Genomic DNA, 25,120 nt, shown 5'->3' on the forward strand with positions numbered 1-25,120 from the left:
TAATGTACAAGTAAATCAACTCTGCTAGCCAGCAGCCTTAAATAACCAAAGAGAGTAACAATTTACCTCATCCAGCAATCTGTAAGAATGGAAAAACTCCAGAAACGCTTCTATACAGAACTAGGGAGCCTGGATTCGGTAGTTAAATACAGTACTGGAGTTGTCGGGGTTGGTGCTTATAGCAACATTTTTATTAATATTTCTGGGTATTTAGGGCTTTTCACTTCCCTTGGCAATTTTTACATGTCTCCCATATGAACTTAATGGAGGATCATGTCCTTTCTCTTCAGCGCACACCTTCTCTTTTCCATGTCTCTGTATATATTGTAATGGACACTAGAGCTTAAGGTTTGGCTCATTTATCTGAGGTTGCCTTAGGCTATGAATCCAATACAAAGAGAAAGAAAGAGTGGATGGCAAGGGGCGTTAACAGCTCTATATACTACAATAGTGTTCAAACTCATATTTGGGGACCAAGAAAGTCTCTGACTTGGGTGGGGTTCATCTGTCTCTTTTGGATATTGCAAAACTATCCCTGCAGAGAGGTGACCTTTAAAACTAGACTCAAAGAGACTTCTAAAGAACAAGTTTGGTGCTTTTGCAATGTACCACATGAAAGACATTGAAAAATAGAACTTAAAGGAGGACACCCCTGGAATCCTGCTACAAAAGCTACATACCACTCCCACCGCAAGCTACACAATCTTAACGCTGTATTATACTATCAAAACATTCAGTGTATTTTTAGGAATACATTTTAAAGAATTCCAGCAAGTGCACTTAATGGTCTTTTGTTTGGCAAGTGGTGTTGCCTTCCCTTCTTGGTTAAGAAGGCAAATTACCAGACACCCTAAGAACACAGTAGTCTAGCCAAACCTAGAAAAACCCATTCTTAATACCAGCAGCCTCGCCAGCTACCACTCAGTTTCCAACCTCTTTTTTCTTGGCAAAATCCTTAAGAAAGTAGTGGCATCCAAACTCTAACACCACCTATCCTCTGCCAACATGCTGGCTCCTTCATATCCAGGCATCAGATCAAAACATGATACAGGAATGGGCCTTCTGGCACTGATGGTCAACCTTCTCCTGGCCTGGAACAGAAATCAAACCTCTGCGCTAATATGCTCTGTGGCTTTTGACACCAGTGACTATATGGTGCCAATGAAACACATTTGAGGTTTAATGGCAGTGGGACAGCAGTCATTCCTCTCTGAAAAATCTCATAGCGATGAACCTCTCCTCATTACATCGTATAGTCTTGTAGAGTCCCACAAGCCTCAATGCTTTCTTCCCTCTTTTTAACAACTACATAAGACCCTATGGGGAAACTGTGCAATGTCTATGTGTTCATGCATCATCAATGTGCAGATGACACCCAGATGTATGCCTGCCCAACCCTCCTCTGTAGTCAGAGGAAAGGATTCAAGTGAAGCAAGATATAGCCTTCTATTTGTCAGGGGCAGCTAGTTCATTTACAGGAGCACTCCTTCCCTACAGTCACTTACGTCCACCCCTCCATATTGCAGAAGTTTGGGAGGGGCAGGTTTGTTTGTTATTTCTCTTCCAAGCCAGATCAACCTTTCCTCTGGCTAGGCTGGCCTGACATAGTGCCAGCATCCATGACTTCCTAAGGACTGAACAACTTGGCAGGCCATGGACATTTATTGCTGGATTATGTCCACAAGTTGTAACTGAGATAAGTACAGTGAACTTATTCAGTGTAGGATCACCTAAAACCAAAAAGAAATGATACATACAAAAATTATAGCCTCATGTTGACTGGTCACAAACAGTGTAGTTAATGCTGAGTTCCCTGTTTTCCTTTTTCAATTTGCTCTTGGCTGAAAGATCATCCTTAACTTCACCTCTTTTGCACATATGATATAGAGAAAGAATACCTTATATACTGTCATGTAATACAATGTAGCCTATGTACAGATATGGATCCAAGCTTTAATTTTCATTCTTAAAAACTATTGTTTTACATGATGCTGGGGTGATTTTGGTGGGGTGAGGGAAGAAGGCAGAAGAGAATGTAGAGAGAAGGAAAGGAATAGGTGTCAAGGCCGGGAGAGACCTATGACGGGGGAGATCTTGCGCTTGCAGGAACGTCTCCCTGCTGATTCCCTAGTTATTTCTTATGTGATTGCAGCTATGGTTCTTAGCCCGCACTATAGTTCTTGTAAACTGGGAATGTAGAGATTGTCAGTCCTAATTCAGCCTTCTTCCCTTGACCAGGAAGCAAGTCCTCAGCTGTTTCAAACTCACCTTCACAGAGTCATTATCTTCTAAGAGTAGATAGCTTTACTTTACCTTTTATAAGGTACGCACTTTTCCTTCTTAAAATTAGACATAAGGAAGACTAGTTGCAACACAATTTTTACACTTGTTACTATACTAACAGTCTATTATTATTATTTTGTTAGGGTAGAAATGACAGGCCACAACCAGAGATGAAGGCCCCATTAAGCAAGGCGCTGCACAATACAATAAAATGAATCTGTGTCCCAAAGAGCTTTCAATCATGATAATCTATACATCAATATTTGATCATACAGATCAGTTTTATTTGAGATAACACCTTTGTTTTGTGTCCATTATGTCTATAATCACTTCACAAATGTTTGTTTTTTCTTTGAAAACAAAATTCTTATTTTTCAGCACAGATGCAGAGTCTGTATTAAACCACAGTACACAATAGTACATACAGCCATGTACGGTTGAAAAACAAATTCCACTTTGTGATAATTGTTGTGGTTTATGATAAATAATGCCATGATATAAAGAGACCCATACTTTAATGGCTACATAAGCAGGATGAGATAAAGTCAATCATTTGTCTTTAAATCTGTACTTCCTGACTTTTGTATTGATTGATTTCTCAATCTTAATGTCGCATTAATTAATTATTATGATTATACATACACATACACAAGAAATATATTAAAAATGGCAGAAGAGGATTACAAAAACATTTGGATTCTCTCTGGAGCTTGCACAAATAGATTATTAAAACTTTATTAGAGACTAGACTAAAAGATTTTTCTAAGGCTCAACAATTTGAGTTTTGGAAAACTCCAACTTTCTTCAAGGAAAATAAAGCAAAGGACTTAGAAGAACTTTCCATGCTGTTGGAATTTAAGCTTTTTTGTTGTTGCTTTTGCATTTTTAAAGCACCACATAATATAATTTGTGCTATACATTGTATTTTGTAGTGAAATAAAAAACAAATCAGACATCCCACAAAACTTGGAGGGAAACAGTATCAAGGTCTCTCAACAAAAGAGGCTTCAAACTTTAATGTAAACCAAAATGATCCTCAGCTAGAAATCTATGTTCATACAAAAAAAAATCTCATACTATACGAGGTACTCTGCTTTGTAAATTTTAAAAATTTACAGATTATCCTGTATTTATTTTTGCTTTTTATGTTATATAACTAATTTGCCTTTTTTTTTTTTTTTTTTCATTATATAACCAGGATTTCTCCCATTTTACTCAGTCACACACGACGGCCATACTGCAACATGCTACAAGAACAGTTTTAATCAACACCTAATACTAAACCATTTCAGAGTTTCCAGAGTAAGTTGTTGCTCCTCATCTGCATCCAGAAAATATTTATGTACATGCAACATTCCAACATCACCCAGCTAGCTCTTGATCAGATTGATGCTGGGATTCACTCCATTATCAGAAAAAAAGCAAATGACATTAACCCTAAATTCATTCCAGACAGACATCTCTGCTAAGGGCCGAAATGAGAGGATACAGTAATGCTTCACTTGGAGGGGTGTCTCTCATGACCAACAAAGAAAAATCCTAGGGAGAGGAGGACTCTGATATTACTTGTTTTGTCTTACTCTGTGAATAATTACACAAAACCAATGTTATTTAAAAACCAAGATTGACGCTCTGAAGCAGATTTACCAGACATTGGATGGAATAGCCCATTCTCAGCCCTAGAATGACTACATCAAAATATTTAGTGTTTGGCCTAAACAATGTGAAAAGCAAAGTCTAGGTGTTGATTTTCTTTTGATTCCTTTATTTTTAGTGAAATTCTTGTAGAGACTATTCACATATAATCACTGGAATCACTTAAAGGAAACCCAACTACTAACAATCGAGCTTTTAAAATTACTGTGAGTTGACAACCTTGTCTATAAACTAAGCATATGTATATTTACAATGCATGCATAAAATAAAATTGCAGCAACAAACATTCTTGTAGAATTGGTCACTAACTTTAAAGACAGAGCAATATTTTTATTGCCCTGGTATAGCAATAACTTCAGCCTTTGGAGGGTTATCAGAGAACTGTGATTCAGGATATTGCCTCCTATCCCTCAGCCCAGCCCCCACTTATTAACTTTTAAGAAGCAGGAACAGAAAGAAAAATTCCTGTGATTAAATGAATCTTGATGAAACTACAATCAAGGAATTTGCCACTTCAAAAGAGCTAATATAATCACAGTGTGTCCTGATTATATGTACTTAGCAGTGCAAAATAGGTTGCTGACCAATTATGCACTCTTTTAACTATTAACAGTAGTATCTTTGTTCTCAAACAATGTTACATTGCACATGTCCTGGAACTCATATTTACCTGGTGGATTCTTGGCAGGATCATTGTGGCTTGGACTTCCTGATTGTCCAGAATCTACAAAGAAATCAAAGAAATGTTTTAATAATTTGTTTTGAAAGTTTCTCACAATCCTTATGAGGCTTCTTTAAGAACAAAGTATTAATTTAATTATAAGGTCATTTCCCTACCTTTCTACATGAAGGCATTTCTGTAGAAACATATTGTGTGACAGCCAACTGGTTACATACACACAGTTCATACAGTATGAGAAAACCAATATTAATTAGAGATCATTGGGGTAGTAAACAGAAAAAGGACAAGAACCAGAAGAGAAATGCTTAATATTATTTTCAGAGGAGCTCAAAGAGGGTGGCTGATCAACCAGGATGGCTGATCAACCAAAACTGAAGAAGAATGCCCTCCAGGAAAATATTCAGGGCGCAGACATCAAAACAGGTCAGGAAGGAATACCCTCCATCCTCCCATATGTGCAACCCTGCATAAGTAGCTAGGTGAGTTTGGGTAGCAGGTTTTACATCTTCCTCTGAAACATTTGGTATTGCCACAGTTGAGACAGAATAATGGACTAGATGGACGATTGGAGTACTCTGGTATGAGTACTCCTTTCAAGCATCAGGCATTGGTCACTACTGAAGGCAAATTACTCTATCTGATGGACCAATGGTCTGACTTGATATAGTGCAACTCCTGTGTTCTTGTCCTGCCTACAGTGGGCGTTGTGAATGGAATAGATGTAGCATGCCAAAAGTGACAAAAACAAACCCCACATCCTGTCTGTTAGTTATATCCACATTGACAGCTACAGAAGAAAAGTAAACGAAGTGCATTCTGCTCTAGATGTATGTGCATAAAGCATGAAGAGAAGAATGCAATCTGATGTATATGTAGCAGATGATAAATACAATCCTCATTCATAAAAATTATTATAACTATTCTTTGCTACATTCCCACAGCAGCAATGTAAGTTACATCTTCCCTAAACATTTATATGGCTATGATATTTGGTCAAGAGCCCTCACTCCACCACCACAAAATATCACTTACAAAATACAACATCAGAGAAAACTTAAATACAGGAAAGAGAGGAAACTAAAGCAGAGGTACTTCTACTTCCTTTTTAATTCAAGATTAAGCCTTTCCTCAATCTGTTGCTATATATATAGATTAAAAATGCCAGCAGTTTCATAATCTGAATAAAAAAAAGATCATTGCCCTATTATGCAGCATTACTCAGTAATAGCATAGGTGTACAAGAGTATGGCATGGGAACATAGAAATTGCTATACCAGAATAGGTCCTGCCCCTCGGAGCGGCCAATGCAGGATCCTTCAGAGGAAGTGGTACCCCAATCCAAAAAGAACTTAAATATTCAACAACATACCATGTGGGGGAATTTCTTCCTGACACTGCCAGTAGCAAGTGATCAAGCTTTTATCTGGAAACAGGAGGGCTGATAACTCTTGTCATTTTAAAATATCTAGTGTCATTGCACATGCTACTATTAAACATAAAATTCTGACATATATTTATGCCTGGAGGAGGAAGAGGGTCAAAATCCACCCAATTTGCCTTCATAGCTGCTGCTGCTGTTGGTACATAGGCTGCCCATCAGCCAGCCCTGCCTATTTAACACAGGGGACACTTCCTCCATAGCTACGGGGGCTGCCTCCATCCCCCCACAGTTCCATCGCTGGAGATGCTTTAGAACATTTCTATCTTGTTCTGCTTTTCCAAAGGCAGTTACTAGTTTGGCCTTGAGATGGGTTTGTTTCCTCACTTGTTGCTTCTTCTGCCAAACTATCTGAGGTTGGAAGTCACTTCTTTTCTCTGGTCAGATTATATTAGATGGGCAGAGGCTTTAAAAAAAAATTTCCTCACCCTCACCACAGGTCCTATCTTGGGCAATTTAATATTTTAGCTGGGCAAGATCATTACATTGTATTTAAACAACTCTCCCAAACTAATTCAGGTATCTGTGAATGGTAGATTAAAATGTCTAACAAACTAAAGGAAAAACAGACCTCTCTTGTCTCTCAGTCCCCATCACGTTTCTTTAAAGCTACAAGAGCTCTTAATGCAAGATGAGTGATTGATAAATTATCCTTTCCTCTACCACTATCTAAGGTTTCACTAAAATATATATAATCTACTATACAAGAAGGCATGGTTTGATTTGTCAGAATCTAAAATAGATTTATTTAGTTTATATAAGCTGATTCTATAGAAGAAAATATAAGGGGAAAAACCCACAGAAGTAAAAATACAGACTTAAAGCTGTACAGTGCTTGTTAAAGTTCTAGTAGGTAATCTATACCATAAAACTGAATCACCAGAAAATAATGCTACCTCATGTAATACAAGAGTTCTGAGGGTTATCAAAAGTTTTAGAAGAAATGGATATATAAAAATGCTATTAGAAATTGCATTAGAATAAAAATTAAATTCCTCGTTATCTACATATGATGTGATAGTTTCCCAACTGTACAGAACCCACACAGGAAACACCATTAACTTTTTGTCTTGGAATTTTTTTCTGCATTCTTCCATCACAGAACTAAAGTCCCCAAGCACAAAGGACATGAGGGTGAGGCCCCCCCAAATTCTGTGAATTCCCATGGTTTGCTTGGAACACAGGACCTCCTGCAGGCCTGCCCTCCACTCTCTGGCAGCTTGGGACACCTAGAACTCCCTTGGTCATAGCTGCCCCCAGACCCACTCTTAGCTTTCCTGGGAACTCTGCTGGGTGCCAGGGAGACAATAAATGCCGCACCCAGACCCACCACCAGTTTGCCAAAGCCTGATGATCCACTGTCACTGATGTCAAGACCCTCCCAACTCACCTTTCTGTGTGGATTAGATAGATCTGTGCATGGAAGTTCTCCTCCATAGACCAGTCCCAGGGACATAACTGGAGTTCAAGTTATCAGATACCTTTCCATTTTGACTCTACAGCAGTGAATCTTAATACTTCTTTATACCATCCCTTCATTGTTACTTTCTCATTGCCAAAAGATCAGGAACTAGTTACAAAAGTGGTGTGATGTCACAAAGGGGATCTGAATTTTTTTTCTTCTTCCAAATTTATATTTTTACAGGCCTAATCTACATTACCAAAGCATATAGGAAAAAAATATTAATGTTCTGGACTGTCTTTAAATTTGTTGGAATTAATGTTTCATTAGTATTTCTAGCTATATTAGGTTATTGGTTGATCAGAAAACATTAGGTTGAAGCTTTGGCTTAACATCTTGAACTAATGATAAGAAAGAGTGTTTGACTGTAGAGGAACTACGTGGTTTGAATGATGTTACTATAGAGAAGCCACTGTTTCTTGAATAAACCTATAATGAGATATATGGTATTGTTCCTTATAAATAACAAGAAGCACTTTATAACCAATTACTAATAATTAGTACTGATCAAAGTCCTTTTGTGTATTGTATTCCCGTCTATAGCTCTTAACGTTTGGAAGATTTTCTGAACTGCCTAAAATATTTTTCAGATGTTGCTTTAAATGTAGTCCTTTGCATAATATGCATATACTTTGTGTTTGCATGTCGTTTTTTGGTAAGATGCTATGTAATCATTCTGAAAAATATAAAACAATGATATTTATACTTAAATCAGCTACGTTTCAATGTAATGCCAACTTTTTTTTGCGGGGGGGCGCTGAAAGTGGACAGATTATGAAGGATTTTCTTCCACTGTGCAAATAAATGCTAATGGATATGAACGGTTGACTATCTGGTCCTAAGTATAGAATTATTCTAATATACATTCTCTATTTCTGCAAATGCGGTCTATGATTATTTAAATTAAAGCTAGCACATAGGATTAATGGTTTTACATAGCAGAGGTCGGAGGGTAAAGTCACTGCAGATGTGTAGATAAATGAGATGTTAATTGGGTGGCAGATGCAGATAAATACAAAGTACAGAGGGGGGTAGCTGGGAGTTCAGATAGACTTTATACTGGATGAATTTTTCACTTTGAGCCCTACCTGAAAATAACCTTTAAAGTCTCATGCTGTTCCCATTCACTAAAATGCACACAGAGATTTCTTCCGTTCTTGCAGAGCAATTTGCCTTTAGCCTTACTCTATCACTTCCTGCCAATGTGGCTACCTTCAGGATTCTTAAACTTTATTTTTTTGTATTAGTTATTTTTTAAAATTCCAATATTAAAACAAGATTACTATAGAATTTTCCACAATTGCAGATAGACGTGGTTGACCTATTCATTACAATTCATAAAATCATGATTTAGCTTTTTACTCTGTTAATTGTCTATTGCCAAATCATGATTTTTTACAAATTTATTCATTCATAGTGTTTTGACCAATTGATTCTACTAACATATTTGTGACTATAGGTTCTTGCAAAGAATGAGTGCAAGTATTTAATTTGAATTTTGTGTTCAGTCTAAGAACACATGGGGCCTCCAGTGCCTTTTATCTTGATTTCAATAAGCTTTGGATCAGGCCCCTATACCTGTGCAAAGTGCTACCCTTCTGATTTGCACAGGTGGGTAAAAGTGTACAAAGTATAATAGAATCATGCCTCTGATACGTTTTTAGTTCCTAACTCAATAACTTAACCATTATCAACAGAAACAGTGGCTGAAAAGAGTTACTGAAGCATTGCTTTTCTAAAGGAGGATTGAGGACTTTAGGGAGAGCCATAGAAAGTAAGCAGGCATAGTAAATGTTAAGACTTTTAAAAATCTTTTCTTGTTCTCTTCTGCACAAGAGCATTCTATTTGGCTAAGTTCATGGACTCTAGATTTAAAAATAGCAGGGTTTCCTTCACAACTGATGGAGACAGACATGAGCCAGATTTATTGTCTACTAGCTGATTTTAGATTCCATTTTGTCTTGTCACATTCTCACCAAATAATTCTGTGCATGAATATACTGCTTTCCAAGAAGCCAAACTATATATATATAAACTTTTATCTGTCTGAATAAGCAAACTTATGCATGAATGTGTGTATTTGCTTCAAGTTGGTTGCCAAAAAAATTTATATATATAAAATTTTTTGGCAACCAAATACACACATTCATGCGTAAGTATGCTTATTCAGACAGATAAAAGCTCCTCCATGCGGATTTTATGGATTTGAATTTTCTAACTTTTTCCTTTAGGCTGCTTCTTACTAACTTAACCAGTCTTTTGGGTCTTTTTAAAGTCACCCTGCTTAAAGTTCAGTCTCACAGCACTAGCCCTTGGATTGATTCTCCTGTATAGATGTCTCAAAGCTAATTATAATGGATTTCCCATTATTTATTGTCTCGGTACACTCACAGTGCTTCCTGGGATTGATTCCTGTGGGTTCCTCACAACTACATCAGATGTAGCTTCTCCCCTGCTTTTCTCCAGAATTAACTGTTGCATGGTTGATGGTACTGAGAAATCATTACCCCAATGGCTAAACAACACCATTTATCTCTGGATAGCATAAGTTACCCTTTATAACTGTTCCAGTAGATTTTGTTGCAACCCTAAGATTTCTCAGCCTTCACTATATTCACTATCACTGTTCTGAAGTGCATGCCGGCAGTATGTTTAAATTCTTAAGACTCAGGATTTTTATCCATATAGACTCTACCTTACATTCTCTCCATCTGGAAATTTTCTTTCTATAGAAAGCATGAAACACAAGAGTCAAAGTGTGTTGGTATGTTTCCCCCCTGGAGCCTCAGCCCTGGAGTGGGAGATCAGTATTCCCACATTCTCAGATTTGCCGGTGAAACCGGATGACTGGAGCACTGCTCATTCTGTCTGGACTTAGGCAACTCTCAGAAAATGCTAAGAAATTGAACCTAGCTGTGTGGGATCTGCTGGGTCCCACTTCAGGGACTGAAGAGAAGATTATTCATTGATACCGCTCCTCCCTACTGGGGAAGAGAGGAAGTGTCACCACATGCCATCATCTCCAGCTTCCCGAGGGAGTGAAAATGTTGTTAGACACCCATGCAGTGAAAAGAAAGCTGTTCTTCCTCTTAGACGCCACCTCTGGGAAGGGGGGGGAGTTATGGTCCCTCTCCCAAAGAGCAGCAGGAAGAGTACACATCCAATTAACAGATCCAAGATAAATTCACCCGCTACAGTAGAGTGGGTGGGAGGATTGTGACAATGGAGGCCAGAACACAGGAAGAAAAGCACCTTGTCGTCTTCTCCCCGACTCCCATCTGTCACAGCAAGCAGAGGGTGGGAGGGAATGCATGGGATGTCAGACAGTGTAGCAACACTTTCCACCTCAACTTCACTTCCTGATGGAATACTTTACCATTACTTCTCCAACGCTACAGGGCAATCTCTCTATCTTATAGTTCATAGTAAACAAGTATGAGAGTCCATTGATTATTCTCATTCCACCGTGTTTCAGAAATGACAGTTATGTCCACATTCCACAATGAACTAATTTGTGCTTTTAATCTTTTTGCAGTTGGTGCACAGTTTTGAGTTCTGGTAGGAAAAAAGTTTAGTAGAACAAATTAAAATCAAACAAAAAATCCACTATATCTTTTCTATATCTTATAACTAAAAGCATCTTCCGGAACTTGTTTCAAAGAAAAAAGAATCCTCCTCTGGTTTAAGACTAATCAAGCAAAATTTCAGGGCAATGAGCTTCTTTTGTGAGTGTTGGGGTGAGGAGTGACGTCAAAATTCAGCCAAGATTTGAAACTCTGCAAACACTTATGAACATGCTTAACTTTATACCTGAGAGTAATCCCATTGCAGTCAAAGTGAATAAAGTTAAGCACATGCATAAATATTTGCAAGGATCAAGACCTTAACTGTTGAATTACCACCTTAAATCCCTGACTGATACAATTAACTGTTGTGAATGGTGACAGAAGATTTCAGAGTAATTAAAAAAAGCAACAACAGAGGACAGGAGCTGGCAGCCAAAATAAAGAAGACGTATAACTCTTGTTGGGACTAAAATTACTCAATGTGTCATGAATGTCTAAAGGATCTATGGCCTTGTCTATACTAGACAATTGCACCATTACATCTTGCACCACTATTATTTAAGTAGGGTAAGTTGCTATAGTGCAGTACATCCACACTAGTTATCCTGTTTCACGTGCACGCAATATGCCTCCCCTCCATCCAACCCAGTCTCTCTCTCACACTCTCTCACACACACACACATACACTCTCTCTCTCCCCCGATACCATTGCCAGGCCTATGGATTGTTGTACCGACTGTACAATTCCAGGCACAGCTTCTTGGATTTCCCTGGACCAGATGCCTAAAGTTTATTTGCACCTGCTCACCTTTTTGTTTGCTCCTCAAATGGCTCTGTCTTGTGCGCGCGCGCGCACACACAGCACACACACACATACATACACATATGTTGTGAGGAGCAGGAGATATACCTTGCTATGCTCTCACTATAGCAGATGCCATGATGAAAGGTCAAAAGCTTCTACTGTCAGACCGTCTCTGGGCCTAGAGCGTACTATGGTAATCACTGTTGCCTTTGGGCAGAGGTGCTCAGTGAGGTACTGTAGGTATATTGATTTTATTCTTTTGATTCATTTATTCCATTGTTTTTACACTGCATTGTGTGTGCATGTGTGTAAATACATTTGCAAGCAGTGACTGCTGCATAAGACTTCCTTTCCCTCCTCTGTTTTTTTCAGGTGAATTCCTGTGAAAAAAATTCATATTATAAAATATAAACATAAAGTGATGTTTTCTATTTTATCTTTCTCTCTCATTCTTTGCTATTCTAGAGGCTGGGGTATATGGTGAGGCACACGGAACGGACAGATCTGACACCATCCAAGAACCAACTTGACTCTATTCAGGCCTATACATAACTGGTAGGTGAGTGTCTTGAGAGGTGCAAGAGACATTACTGTGACTGCACATACTGTGAGAAAGGCTAAAAGTACCAATGCATCCCCAAATGTCACCCTCTAGTGTCACCGTGCCATTGCAGACAGCAAACACTAGTGTAGCTGTTGAACCAGTCTAACTGGTTTTCTCAATGTAGCTGCTACCTTTCAGTGACAGATCTGACAGCTTAGATTATAATGGTAGGCATGATTGAGGGGAAAGGTTAGGGACAGAAGAAATGCAGGGGGTAAGAGGGCTTGAGAGAGAGAGAGAGAGAAACAGCAACAAAAAGCAAAAAATACCAAGGAAAACAATATGACCAGCTAAAATGAAATAAAGAAAAACAAACGTTCATTCCTTCAACAGTCTGCTTTTAAAGACTACTGTTTATTATTCTTTTTCTAATTTTGCTAGATCTTTAACTTCTAACATCTGTGGCATTTCACTTCAAGAAGCTAACTGATAAACTTTGTAGAGTCTTCTAATTAATTTTCCAGAATTAATTTCTTTTATTGCATAAGTTATCAGTTTTACACCTGATTATTCTAAATCACTGTGCAGCTTAAATTTTAAGAGCATTGTCCTCACTGGTTCACATGATGTAAGAGTTTGGTTATCACTTGTACAAGTTGGGCAACATTTTATTTTCATTCTGTTAAATGTTTGTTAAAATAACATCATAAATCCTGACATTGAAAAATTGTGTAAAGCTTCCCTTGTCTTGCATAAGTATGTAAATGTGTGGGAAAGTTTTTGTTTTCTCACTTTTTATAGGCCACTGTATTCCTTGGAACTGCCTTCACTGCAAATTTGATTACCAGACTTAATATTGTGAAATGTTGACTATGATTTTCTTTTTTTTATTGGGAACCCCTAGACAATTACTGTATGTGTTACAGTTTACACCAAGGACAAAACAGCAGCACCAAAAGCAAGGAGGTTGGTTTGTGTGAATGGGGTGCTGGCAGGAGGGAGTTTCACATATTTTCAGAGAGAGTACATATCAATATGGGCATCTTCCATTTCACAGACAGAGACTGAGACCATCTCTTCCATTGTATCATTTCCTTCTTTTAAAAGGACTTCACTTTGATACTCTTATTCCACAAGTGACCCCACTGAGTTCATTAGGACTGCTCTGAAGTGAGGTACTACTCAGAGTAAGTAAGGGTATCAGGATCTGGCTCTAAATGTTTACAGATAATTTAGTGCTCACATACACCTTGAGGAATTGAAGTCAGGCATTTACCCACAGCACTTGTGGCAGCAGTTCAGTGTTACCCACACAACACTGACCTGCCAATCTACCTCAACCATGCTGTGAAAGGACCATGTATCATCCATTATATCCTGAAATGGTCTTAGTATTTGTCAGTCTGTGGGCCTGCCTTCTAGAAATTTGAATATAACCATCAAACTCATTTGAGTACACTGAACAACCACAAAAATAATACAGTCAGTTATTACAGACCACTGATATATTCAAACCAGTGACCTAGTGAAAATCCATTCAGCCAACTACCTCCCTGCCTCCTTCCCTTTTGCTTACCTATCATTAGCCCCTACTTCAGGGAGCTGTAATGAGAATTAAGGAGTAGATCCTTTGGCAGACATGCTGAACTGACTCAGAGAAGGCAAGGTTTGGTTAACATGAACACACCATTTCAGGAGCCAATTGGGTACTTGTAAGGAACTCATGCAGCTTGTGCTGGGCACGTTATCTTGTTCCATGATAGTACTATAACTGCTGAGCTATAATGTTAACTTTGAAATGATTCTGACTTTTAGTGTTCGTGGATCTTTTAAAAAGCACTCGGGGCAACCACAAGTGGGGGGGGGGGGGGAAAAAAAGGAAAAACATTCCCCACCAACACCATTAATGGAGTATGTTATCTCTGTGTTGCTTAGGGAATTTAGAAATCCAAAGGTCATGACTCACTCCCAGGTTCACTTCCTGTTTTAGCAGTAGCTCAGCCTTCTGCTATAAAGTCACCAAACTGGTCATTGTCAAGATTCTTAACTTTTCTACAGAGTGTTTTAAATAGGTAAATATAAAGTAGTAATTAAATCAATATTATGTAATATGTTTTTTTCATTTGTAATCTCAATTAAACTAATTAACTGACTCAGCCCTTGTTTAGTTTTTACACTTCCCTAATTAAGAAATGGAACACTGGGAGTAAATCCAGCTTTCCTATAGATGAAAGAAATTCAAGGAAACACTTACTAGAACCAAAAGAGTAATAAGCAAACTTTTCAGCTTTATGTTCCGTGTACAGATTTATTTTTTAATTTAAATTCCCTCATTTGTTTATGTAAAATAAATCACAACACTTATTTCTTCAAAATATTTCTTATACAATTTATAAAGACCCATATGTTATTCTTTTTGGAAACTGAACGACTTTCTCCTGCTGTTTTATAAGATACATTTTTGCATAGGATACAATCAAACAAAACAAAAGCTAAAAAATTTATATTTCTTTCATGGTCTGAAATCAACACTTCCTATAGCTCATAATATTGGCTGATCTCTTCTTTGACGGGTACTTTATGGGAGATTTATGTAGATATCTTGCCACATGTGGATGAATGTGAAATAATAAAGTTTCTTTCCAAAACTTTTTGGATTCAGTAGGAAAAGATGAGATACGAATGCATAATCTTTCCCATCTGGGAGATATCGTGGATTTCAGCGACACTTTGTAATGTACAATTGTTCTGGGAACCAAGAAATCTTTTATAGTCTGATATGTAGTGTAAAAGGAAGCACTTGGAAAATATGAGCTAGAATGCTATCACAGTGAAAGGCTTAATCAGAGAGTTAGAAATAAAAACCTTGCGCAACATACAGATTAATGAGATACGCCATGTTCTCAGATACAATAACAGAAAGGTAGCAGAGCCAAAATTGCATACATCCTTCACCTACTAAGTTTTTCCATGCAGAGCCATTATATTGTGAAAGACACAAAAAGTGTATTTTATTTTTGTGTGATATGATCAACTAAAGACGTGGGGTGAAACCTGGCCCCACTGAAGTCATTGGAAATGTCCACACTGACTTCAATGGGGCCAGGATTTCACCCACTGAATGGTATTTTGGGCCCTTTGAGCAACAAGTGTTCATGGGATAACATTTTTCCATTACATAAGACAGTAAAGACACTATTTTTAGGCTGAGGATAATCATACAACTGTGAGATCAGTTTTCTTCACTAAAAAATAAAACCCAGGGCAGTGAGTCTCAGAGTCTTGGTCAGCTGACTCGGCTTGCAGAGCTCAGACTGCTGAGAGGAATGGGCACAACTTCTGATCTCTAGGACATCTAGTTGGAATGTTAGAGTCCTAGCACTGCATCTGTTTACATTCAACAGAAGTAAAGTATAGCACGACTGACGGTAAATTGCAGATTTTTATTTAACACTGTTTTTGGCAAAAGTGTTCTGATTTACTGTAGATATTTCACACTCAATATAATATATAAATTATATATACATGCTATCTATGCATTACTCACACAGTATTTAATATAGATGAGTTACATTTTTCCTTATTATGTGAGCATCTGCTGAAGTTATAGAGGGCACAGGGCCCATGATACTGGGAAGTCTACCCAGAGGAGAGTCCATCCAGACCACAGAGGTCTAATACACCACAAGGTTGTCTTTGTTGGGAGTCAAAATCATTATAAATGAGGTGCCTCCCAGGTTAAAAGCTCCAGGATTTTCTTTGCCTGTACTTGTAGCATGTCCAAGGAAGCATCATGTTCCTGATTCTGTTAAACTGGCCTAAAACTGGTATAAAAGAGTAGAGATTCAGGCCTCACACATACTGATGCCTTTGCAACTAATGAAACTCAGAATTCACTTCAATGGTTGATTCATTATTCCTATTAAGACTCTGATTTCTGCTAAACAGTCCCTGAAGATGCCAAAACTATGTTGTATCTCCTCTCAAGCTCATAAGCACTTGGTACAAAGAATCTAGAGTTATGATGCAAGTTTTGATGTGAGACAGAGAAAAAGACTTGTTCTTATTACAATGTACGGTGAAAGGGTGATAAATGTTTTAATCACTTCAAAAGAAAAAGGTGGGAGGAGAAAGAAAAGTGTTGCTCGGGAAGACTAAAGAGTTTGCTGAGAAAAGTTTCCACTTACACCTTTTTTAAAAATTGGGTGGATCAAATACATATGGACTGTTGTTTAAGTTTATCCTACCACTCAGTAATTAAGGTTGGACAAGTGGTTCCATTCCAGGGCTCCGTTCATCTCCACATAAAAGGCCAAGTATGGGAAGAGGTAGAGAAACTCATATTTTCCCCTATGTGCCACAAGCGTGACCACAAAGTGGCCAGTATAGCCCTCAACTTAAATCAATACATATTTTATAAATCTTAACTACAGGTGTCAGTACCAGCACCACCTGTAATGTATATGTATTCACAAGCACCTTCTTTATTTTCCCACATTTAATATGTAATATCTATTCTAAGTAATAGCACTGATGGAAAAATCAGCACCCTCAATGGATCAGCTGTCTGTCTACTTTGGCATTTTATAGTAAATAATAATAATGAACATCTAAATCAATAGTTCTCAGCCCGCGAGCCGCTTACAGCCCAATTAGCACATAGCTCAGGGCCATACAGGTAGTACATATATTGTGTGGCTGTGGCCCACATAAACACCCAGAAAGGTACATATGCAGCCCACCATGCTAACTAGGTTGAGAACCACTGATCTAAAAGATCCTAAGGTATGTGTCCATTACCTGCAGTTTTAAGCTACAGAAATACAAATACAGTACTGTGCATGACTAAAAGCAGAATATTTCCATTTCTTTTTTGCTCTCCTACAAGTTACAAAAGAGTCAAACAATTTTTTGTCAAAAAAAAATTGTTTTCTGGCTGAAATTTTGTCTATCTAGTTTTAAACAAAAGCACGTTTTAAAAATGTTTTCCCCACAGTCTCCTTATATCATAGTGTCATTCATTTATGTTAATTCATAATACATTAAGTACAAGATGTTCAAGTCCTAACACATGCTGCACTAGAGACTATAGTTCTTGGGCCAGTATTTTAAGAAGTGCCTGCCCCTGCACTGCCCTTGCATACACTGCTTCTGGATCAACCCTGGATCATTACAACGTTTTTATTCACTGCCTCCTATTGTTTTCAAAGGGAATCAGCCTGAGTAAAAACCTCAGTGAAAACTAAGTAAAGGACCTCAGAATTTGGCCCCCAGGGAAGATTAGCAATGGATCTGGTGGGCTGCCAGCACCTGGCACTTTACTGAGCCACCCAGTTTTTGCTAATGCTTTTCCCTGGTAGGAAAGAATCAAACTCCTGCTGGCACTGTTGGTCCAATAAAAGATATTATCTCACCCACTTTATCTCTGGATATTTAAAGTTTCAGAATTATATAACAGATTCTGTGACATGGTATTGAAAGACACAAAGTAACATAATTTTGCTGGGGAGACAGAAACAAATGGGATCTAGGATGGTTTTATCTGTAACAATGTACATGGATTTACTCCCAAAAATTAATTATATTTTCTCCACAAAAATAGGATTTGATAAATCTTCTGTCAAGTCTGAGTTGCCTGTAGCTACATAAAAGTAAAGCTGTAAAAAACACCCAACCCCCTTGAAACTACTACAGAAACTCAAATTACAGTCCAGGGTGGAGGAGGAGAAGGGGCAGTCCTAATGGTTCCCAGACATATATTATGGCTCCAGGGTGAATAAATTTGGACATGGAAGGTAACTACTACAACTAGCTCATCTTTCACAACTGTGAGAAGGGCATTCACAGTTCAAAAGTCCTTTTTTTATTTATGAAACAACTTTCTGCTGGATAAGGATACAGCACAGTTTACCCCAAACATTCCTTTCTACTTTTATGAGTTCATTTATGTGGAGGGCTATACATACTGAAATTATAAACGTATATAGCATAAAGGTTATCTTAAATACACTCAGACAGGTCTAGGGCTTTGTGGGGGATTAACTCTAATGGGAATGGAGCAAGTAAATCACTTGTGCATTGCTGGAAGAACAGATGCCTGAAAAATAGAAATAGCAACAGCATTTTCACCATGTGATTTTCTTACAGAAAAATTTCAGGTGGTTCCAAAAGGTTTCACAGCTAAAACACCATTGCTTACATGCTGAATCTATTTTCAGCACATAACAATAGTAACCATCCCCGCTCCCTCCATTTGCAGCGCAACTGCATATTCAAGTTTCAGCTTGCCATATTTACGTCTATAGTCAATCATACATAGTCTAGAGTTCCACATACATACAGTATGTATACAGATAATTTTGGCTGTGCAACTTTATACCTTTTTTCACATGAGTTAAACCAGTTGCCCCAAAGAAGTGAGGTGAGACAGTGTACATCACAAGGGCTACTAGGCTGTACACATTTTAATTATGCCAAACCCTTTCAAAATAGACCTCTACCAGACGATATTGCTTCAGGTGCAAACATTTCACACTTTGCTTCCCCTCCCCCACAACACACACAGACAAATTGCCTTAAAAAAATCTCTTATTGTCATAGCCAGCTTTCAAACCCTGCGTCCTTTCAGAGTGGCTGCTGCTGAACATTTGCCTGAGAGCAGCAGGGTAAGGTCACTCTGTCTGTGCTGTCTGAGTAGCCTGGTGTGCAGTCTTGAAAAGTTTGCAATCCCAAGGCGAGACTTCAGTTGCACTTAGGTAGCAGCACTGTTTTTAAACAATTCTGGTTTCTATTCAAACAGAAATCACCTTGATTTCAAACTGTCAACATTAATCACTGAGAATCGAATACTTTAAGTAACAGGAATATCGACCTGTCATGTAAATAACTTTTACATTTATAAATAGTTAAAATTATATTCCCTCTGAGTGTTGTTTTATATGAAGTGAGTCTACTAACATCCTTCTATGTCTGCACATAGGTTTCCCGAAGATGTTGCACAGCTGAATAATAGACAGCATTCCCCTAAGTGATTATAAGAAATGAAATGGGAAGGGCAATGGAGACCTTTCAGGGCAATAATCTGACATCAATAGGAGTGAGTACATGAGAAAATCCAGTTCTCTCATGAAAGGCAATATGGCCTAGACCAGTATGTCTCAATCCACTGGGTGAGACCCACAGGTGAATCTTACAGACTGCCCACTAGTCAGACCTCACAGTTAAGAGAAAACAAACCAAAAAACCCTCATTAAAATGCTGCAGGCTGTGAGACTTAGCAGAAGTGAAAGAAAGAGAAGCTCTGCTTCCCACTCCTTACCTTGCCCCCAACCTCTACTCCCATCCCTTCTTCATCCTCCCCTCCCCCACCTGACTCACCCCTTTCTTCCAAAAACCTCTCCCCTGCCTGAATAGTCAGCTCTTTAAAAGGTGCCACTGAGCTCTGGGCTGGCAGATCCAGAACCAGCAAACCTCCATCAGTGGCTGAAAACAGTAAGATGTCAGTGGGACATGCCAAGAAACTGTGGCTGTTTTCTGAGTCATGAGTAATAAAGATTGAGAACTACAGGCTTAGTTGACTAAACCTGGAAGCCCATAGTTCTAATCTCATCTCTCACAATGTTTCACTCTCTAGTGGGGATGGCCCTACCCTTTTTCTTAAAATCCTTCACTGCTGCATTAACACTAATGCACTTCCACTGGTTTCAGCAACAATGTGGGCACTAGTGTAGACAGAGCATGCATTTTTACCATGATATTAACAAGGCCTGCTCAGAGCAGGGTCAGAGAACATGATGACAGAATGCCAGCAGCTAGTCCATACTAGGGAACTGTGTCCGTATTAGAGGAAATTTGGGAGAGGAAGAAAAAGGCCAACATAGACTTCGGCCAAGATTTTCAAAAGTGACATGTGAGTCTGGCACTTGTTTTCCTATACACAGTACTGCTCAAAATTAAATTCATTCACAAAGTTAAAATACACTCCATAACAAAGCGTTTCATCTGCTTGGAGTTTAAAATATCTATGTCCCTCCTAGAAAGACTACCATTATTATACTGCTTCTCTGTCATATTTTATCAAATACTTCCATACGCATTGCTATTGATAACTGCATAAAGTCAGAATTCAAGAGATGGAGACAGCACACGAAGCCAGACTACCATGACAATGAGAGTAAAAAACTAACGCTTTCTACTAAGTTCAGTCTACAGGTCCCTGCAGCTTGTTAGACAGTAACTGCCAAAGCCTATTTTTACTCAGAACAGTCTTTACCAGAAGACATGGTTGTGGTGCTGTGTGTAACATTGTGAGGACCACATGATCATAGGCATATCACATAAGGAGTGAGAAAGGCACACAAATACTTCAGAAGCGTACAAGAGATAAACTATTTGAGACCATATTAGCATTGTCTTCTTAAATTTATCATCACAAACCCTTTTTAATAATAAACAGATGCAACTGAAAGAAAGTATAATCGGTATCTTGCTGCAATACAATATAAATTAGGCTAAACAGGCATAATAAATATCACATGGTAGGAAATGGCATTTATTAAGCAATGAGACACAACAAGGAGGACAGTGATTGTGGGACACAACAAGAGATATGATTATGAGGCAAACTCTTAGGATCAGATCTTCCCAGGAGATTAGTGGAGTAGAACCATGATAAGCAATAGATAAGTCAACTTATCTGGGTTGACTGTTGAAATGTGGCTTCTTCTCATAATTCTGTACTTCATAAAAAAGATTTCGGAAGTCTACCCTGCACACACACGATGATATCCACACTAATGTCCATCAGGAAGTAAGTTTAACTGAATGGATGAGTTCGTTCTTAGCACAGAGGACCACTGATACACAATTTACTATCTTGAAGTCTGTGAAAATCAAGTTCATGCCTTGTGGTAAAGACCCACACCTGGATTAAATGGATTAAATGCTGATAAACAGCATCTACAAATCTGAAAACAATAATCATTTGGATGGTTGCACACGCAGCTCATTTAATTCCCAAAAATTGGTATTATTACTATCCCAGTGAGGTTGGTAACCTGCAAGGGAAATTACCTCAAACGGAACTGAGTTCCTGCACGCATGCACATACACACACACAGGGCAGGGCAGTAACACTTTAAGGCATCATTGTCAATGGATGAGTCAATGCCAATATCACAAAGCAAACATTAGTAATCAAGATCATCAAACTGATTGCAGACTCTCCCAGGATGATATTTCCTGTAAGACACCACAAAATCAGGCAACATTGTGAAATATGGTAACACTACTCCCACATTTCATTTCCAACGGCAAGAGAAAATAACTATCTCCACACCAATACTCAGAAATGCCCAAACACTATCCTCTGAGAATGAGGAAATCAAGAAACACAAACTAAATTATCACTGAAATATTCCCACCTCAATCAGGAGGCAAATATGGACAGCAGTCTGTGAGCCAATGTCAAACTGATCATGACAATTCCCTTAACACAAACTACCTCTGTTTAGCTATGTACAAATGTATAAATGTTAAAACAACAATCTGTTAAACCCATGTGACTACAGCAGCCTCAGAACATATGGAAAATTGAATCCCAAAATGTGTATCTTGAACAGCCCCCTTGTATAATGTGGCAGTATAAGTAATCAAAAATGCATGCACATCAATCCAGAAAAAATAATTTCATATTTTTTTAGTTCCTTTATGGTTCACAGAGCTTTACCCAGAATTCTGCTTGAAACATCTAATGCTGACTGTGAAAAGTCTGCAAAACTGTAGTAAATATGTACTGTCAAAAAAAGTTCCGGAACTACCAGCTATATTTTGTATACTTTTCATTAAGCTGAATACAGAAGGATAAAAAGAAAATACAAATATTGGCATAGGTGATTTCAAGACTTAGTTGCTTGACCTTTTTGTAAGAAGCTTTTTGGCATCTAGGACTTGGCAGAATCCGTGAAGGCCAGGCCAGGACAAAGAGGAAGACAGGAAGCATAGAGCTGGCCATGTCTCCTTGGCAGCCAGCATTGCAACAGGGTGAACTACCACCTCGTTGCCAAACCAGAAACAGTGGGGGAAGCCCAGATAGTTGGCAATCACAAAGTACTGTATTGTACATCCTAAACTCCAAATGCCTGATAAACTTAAATGCTATGCCAGACCCTAATCTATTTAAACTTTTGCTGTACTAGGGAACACTTCGTTTGTCCTTATTTGTGTGTTTCCTAAAGAAATGACGCAGCAGTAGCATGCTGAAAAATGTGCATGCTGAAAACTAGTTCTCATTACAGGGTTATGCTTTCAGGGTTTCCCTCAAAGCTCTATTAAAAGAGTGGTAGGCATTCCCCAATCACACTTTCGCTTTCTGTCCCCAACTTTTCCCATCACTGGGAATGACAGCCTCTAAACACACACATGATAACTTAGAATAATACCAATATAGCCAAATTAAGTCTCCTTCTTTAAAAATGTTTTAAACTTCTTACCACATTTTGGGCACATGTTATGAAAACTGGATAACTCTCTCTATCACACACACACCACCTTCTACAAACCTTAGAGGAAAACTCAGCTTTGAAAATTAAAATGTTTAAACCCTATAGCCATGATCCTTGGGGTCCAGCTGAGCTGTGCCCAGTGTATGACCCAGGATAGGGTTAGGGGGCAAAGTTAGCTTCACATCTCACCTGTAGTTTTCTGATCCCTGAGACTGCAGGGGGCTGGTTCGGACTCTGGTGTAAGTGAGAGCAGCCTCAGGACTTCTTTATCTTACATTGTCCTGCAATGGCCTCCATACAGATGTTGTGGAAGGGCACAGTACACTTCAGTTATGCTCCCTAACATGCCCCTGGCAAGCTTCTCTATGGTGGCTCTAGGCCATCTGGTGATTCTCCTACAGCAGGGAAAACCACAGCTGAATACTTAGGCCAGCTTTAGGGATTCTTTGTGCAGCCAATGTGGTGCAAAGCAGCTTTGTGGTCCAAGCACCTAGCCGTAAGTCTTTTATTAATCTTGCTGATGTGCAAAGCACAAGAACTACTTTCCTTTCAATGAGCACACTACAGTTTCTGAAAGTAATATTTTACAAATCTTTATCAGTTATCTATGGAGTCATCGTAACAGGGAGTCAACTGACAGCACTGTGATTACCGCAGAAAAAGTGTGTGTGTGACACTCAAACTTTTTGACCACGCCTGCACTATCACATACAAACCTACTTAAAATACAATTAAAATGAACTACACTGCACTATTTTTAAATGAAAATCTCCCAAATTGCCTGGGTTAGCATTCACCCAGGCTCCCTAGGCTGGGGTGCCAAGTTTTCTTTATCTCTCACCAAGTTTAACTGTTCTGAATATATTCAAAAATATACATATGGTAAAGAAAACTCTTGAATCAAAAGCGGACCTTTTCTGGCTGGGACCATAGGTTATAAACAGTGAAGGCTACAAGTCAATGCCAAAATCTATTCTTATTTCCATTTAAAGTGAAAGTCTATTAAAAAGTTGCTGACGTTTTACTCCTATGGCATTTCTGTTTGGCTTACTCCATACCTACACTCTCAAAAATTAATGTTAGTAACAAATATGGCTCTAATTATTGGATTTGCACTCCACAAAAGAATAGGCTCCCTTTTAGCTTTCTAAACAGCCATATAATTTTGATGGGGTTCTTTCGTTGGGGTTTTTTTGTTTGTTTGTCTGTTTCTGACAGGTAGAGAAAGGAGAAGGCATACAACAAGTCAGCTAAAAGTACAAACTGCATGTTTAAGAATCTCATCACCAAAGTAATTATCACTTCCAGAATGAGAGTCATGGAATGTCTGTTATGTCGAGGACAGACAAGTAGTTGTTTTGAATTCCTACAAGGACTGAGTGCGTGGGATTCTGTCTAAAACTATGCTCCTTCCCCCCACAGATGATATTTATAGCATGGCGGGTAATGGTGGTAGAGACTGCATTTTCCTCAGAATCAGCCCCCAGCTTATGTCATCAGAGCCTTACTTTGTGATGTCTACTCACTATATTCGTGAATTGCTCTTCTACTAGTTTTAGAAATGTAGTAACTATTTTCTGGACTTACTGGAATTATTTGCTATCATCTGTATAAAATTAACACAATTTTTAAAAATAAATTTATTCCAGTGAAAATCAGGGATGGACAAATCTGTTCAGAGAAAATAAGGGCCCCTCCATGAACCTTCCCCCCTTCTGTTTAGAACCAAACCTTAGAGTTTCTGAAAGATTCTGATAACTTTATTTCATGTGTGTGCATTTTTACTGTAGCTCTATCCTTACACCCTTCCTGAAAACTTATTTCTTCAGTGACGGCCATAAGTGTCATTGATAGCCACTTATATCTTTATCTTCTTTATTTGAAGTTTAAAATAAAAAAGCTTTAACCAAACAAACAAAATGTGTACATAACTGAACTGAATAACCACATGATGATACTTCATCTATCTTCACCCTCCCCTCTGCGTAAAGTTTGTCACGTTCAGTTATGTAAAAAATGTAGATTGTGAAAAGTGTAGATTGTAAACTCTTTGAGGGCAGAGGACATGTTATTCTATGTTGGCTGGGAAGCACTTGGCATACTTTTGGGTGCTATTAAAAAATTATCAACACCAGACAACAACTGGGACCAGAGATTGAAATGCCAGTCACATCATAGAGCA

General features: G+C 38.4%; 1 protein-coding gene across 6 annotated transcripts in view; it reads right to left on the minus strand.

The window, feature by feature from the left end:
- Positions 1 to 25,120, minus strand: part of NFIB (nuclear factor I B) — a 207,022-nt gene that overhangs the window by 83,264 nt on the left and 98,638 nt on the right. For all 6 annotated transcript variants that reach the window (XM_024211051.2, XM_024211053.2, XM_024211054.3 and 3 more), the window contains exon 3: positions 4,610 to 4,663. In XM_024211051.2, coding sequence (XP_024066819.1) covers positions 4,610 to 4,663 — 54 coding nt within the window. The remainder of the gene's footprint in view (positions 1 to 4,609; positions 4,664 to 25,120) is intronic.

Source organism: Terrapene carolina, unplaced genomic scaffold (assembly GCF_002925995.2).
Source record: "Terrapene carolina triunguis isolate 2854851 unplaced genomic scaffold, T_m_triunguis-2.0 Scaffold113, whole genome shotgun sequence".
NCBI classification, from domain to species: domain Eukaryota; kingdom Metazoa; phylum Chordata; order Testudines; family Emydidae; genus Terrapene; species Terrapene triunguis.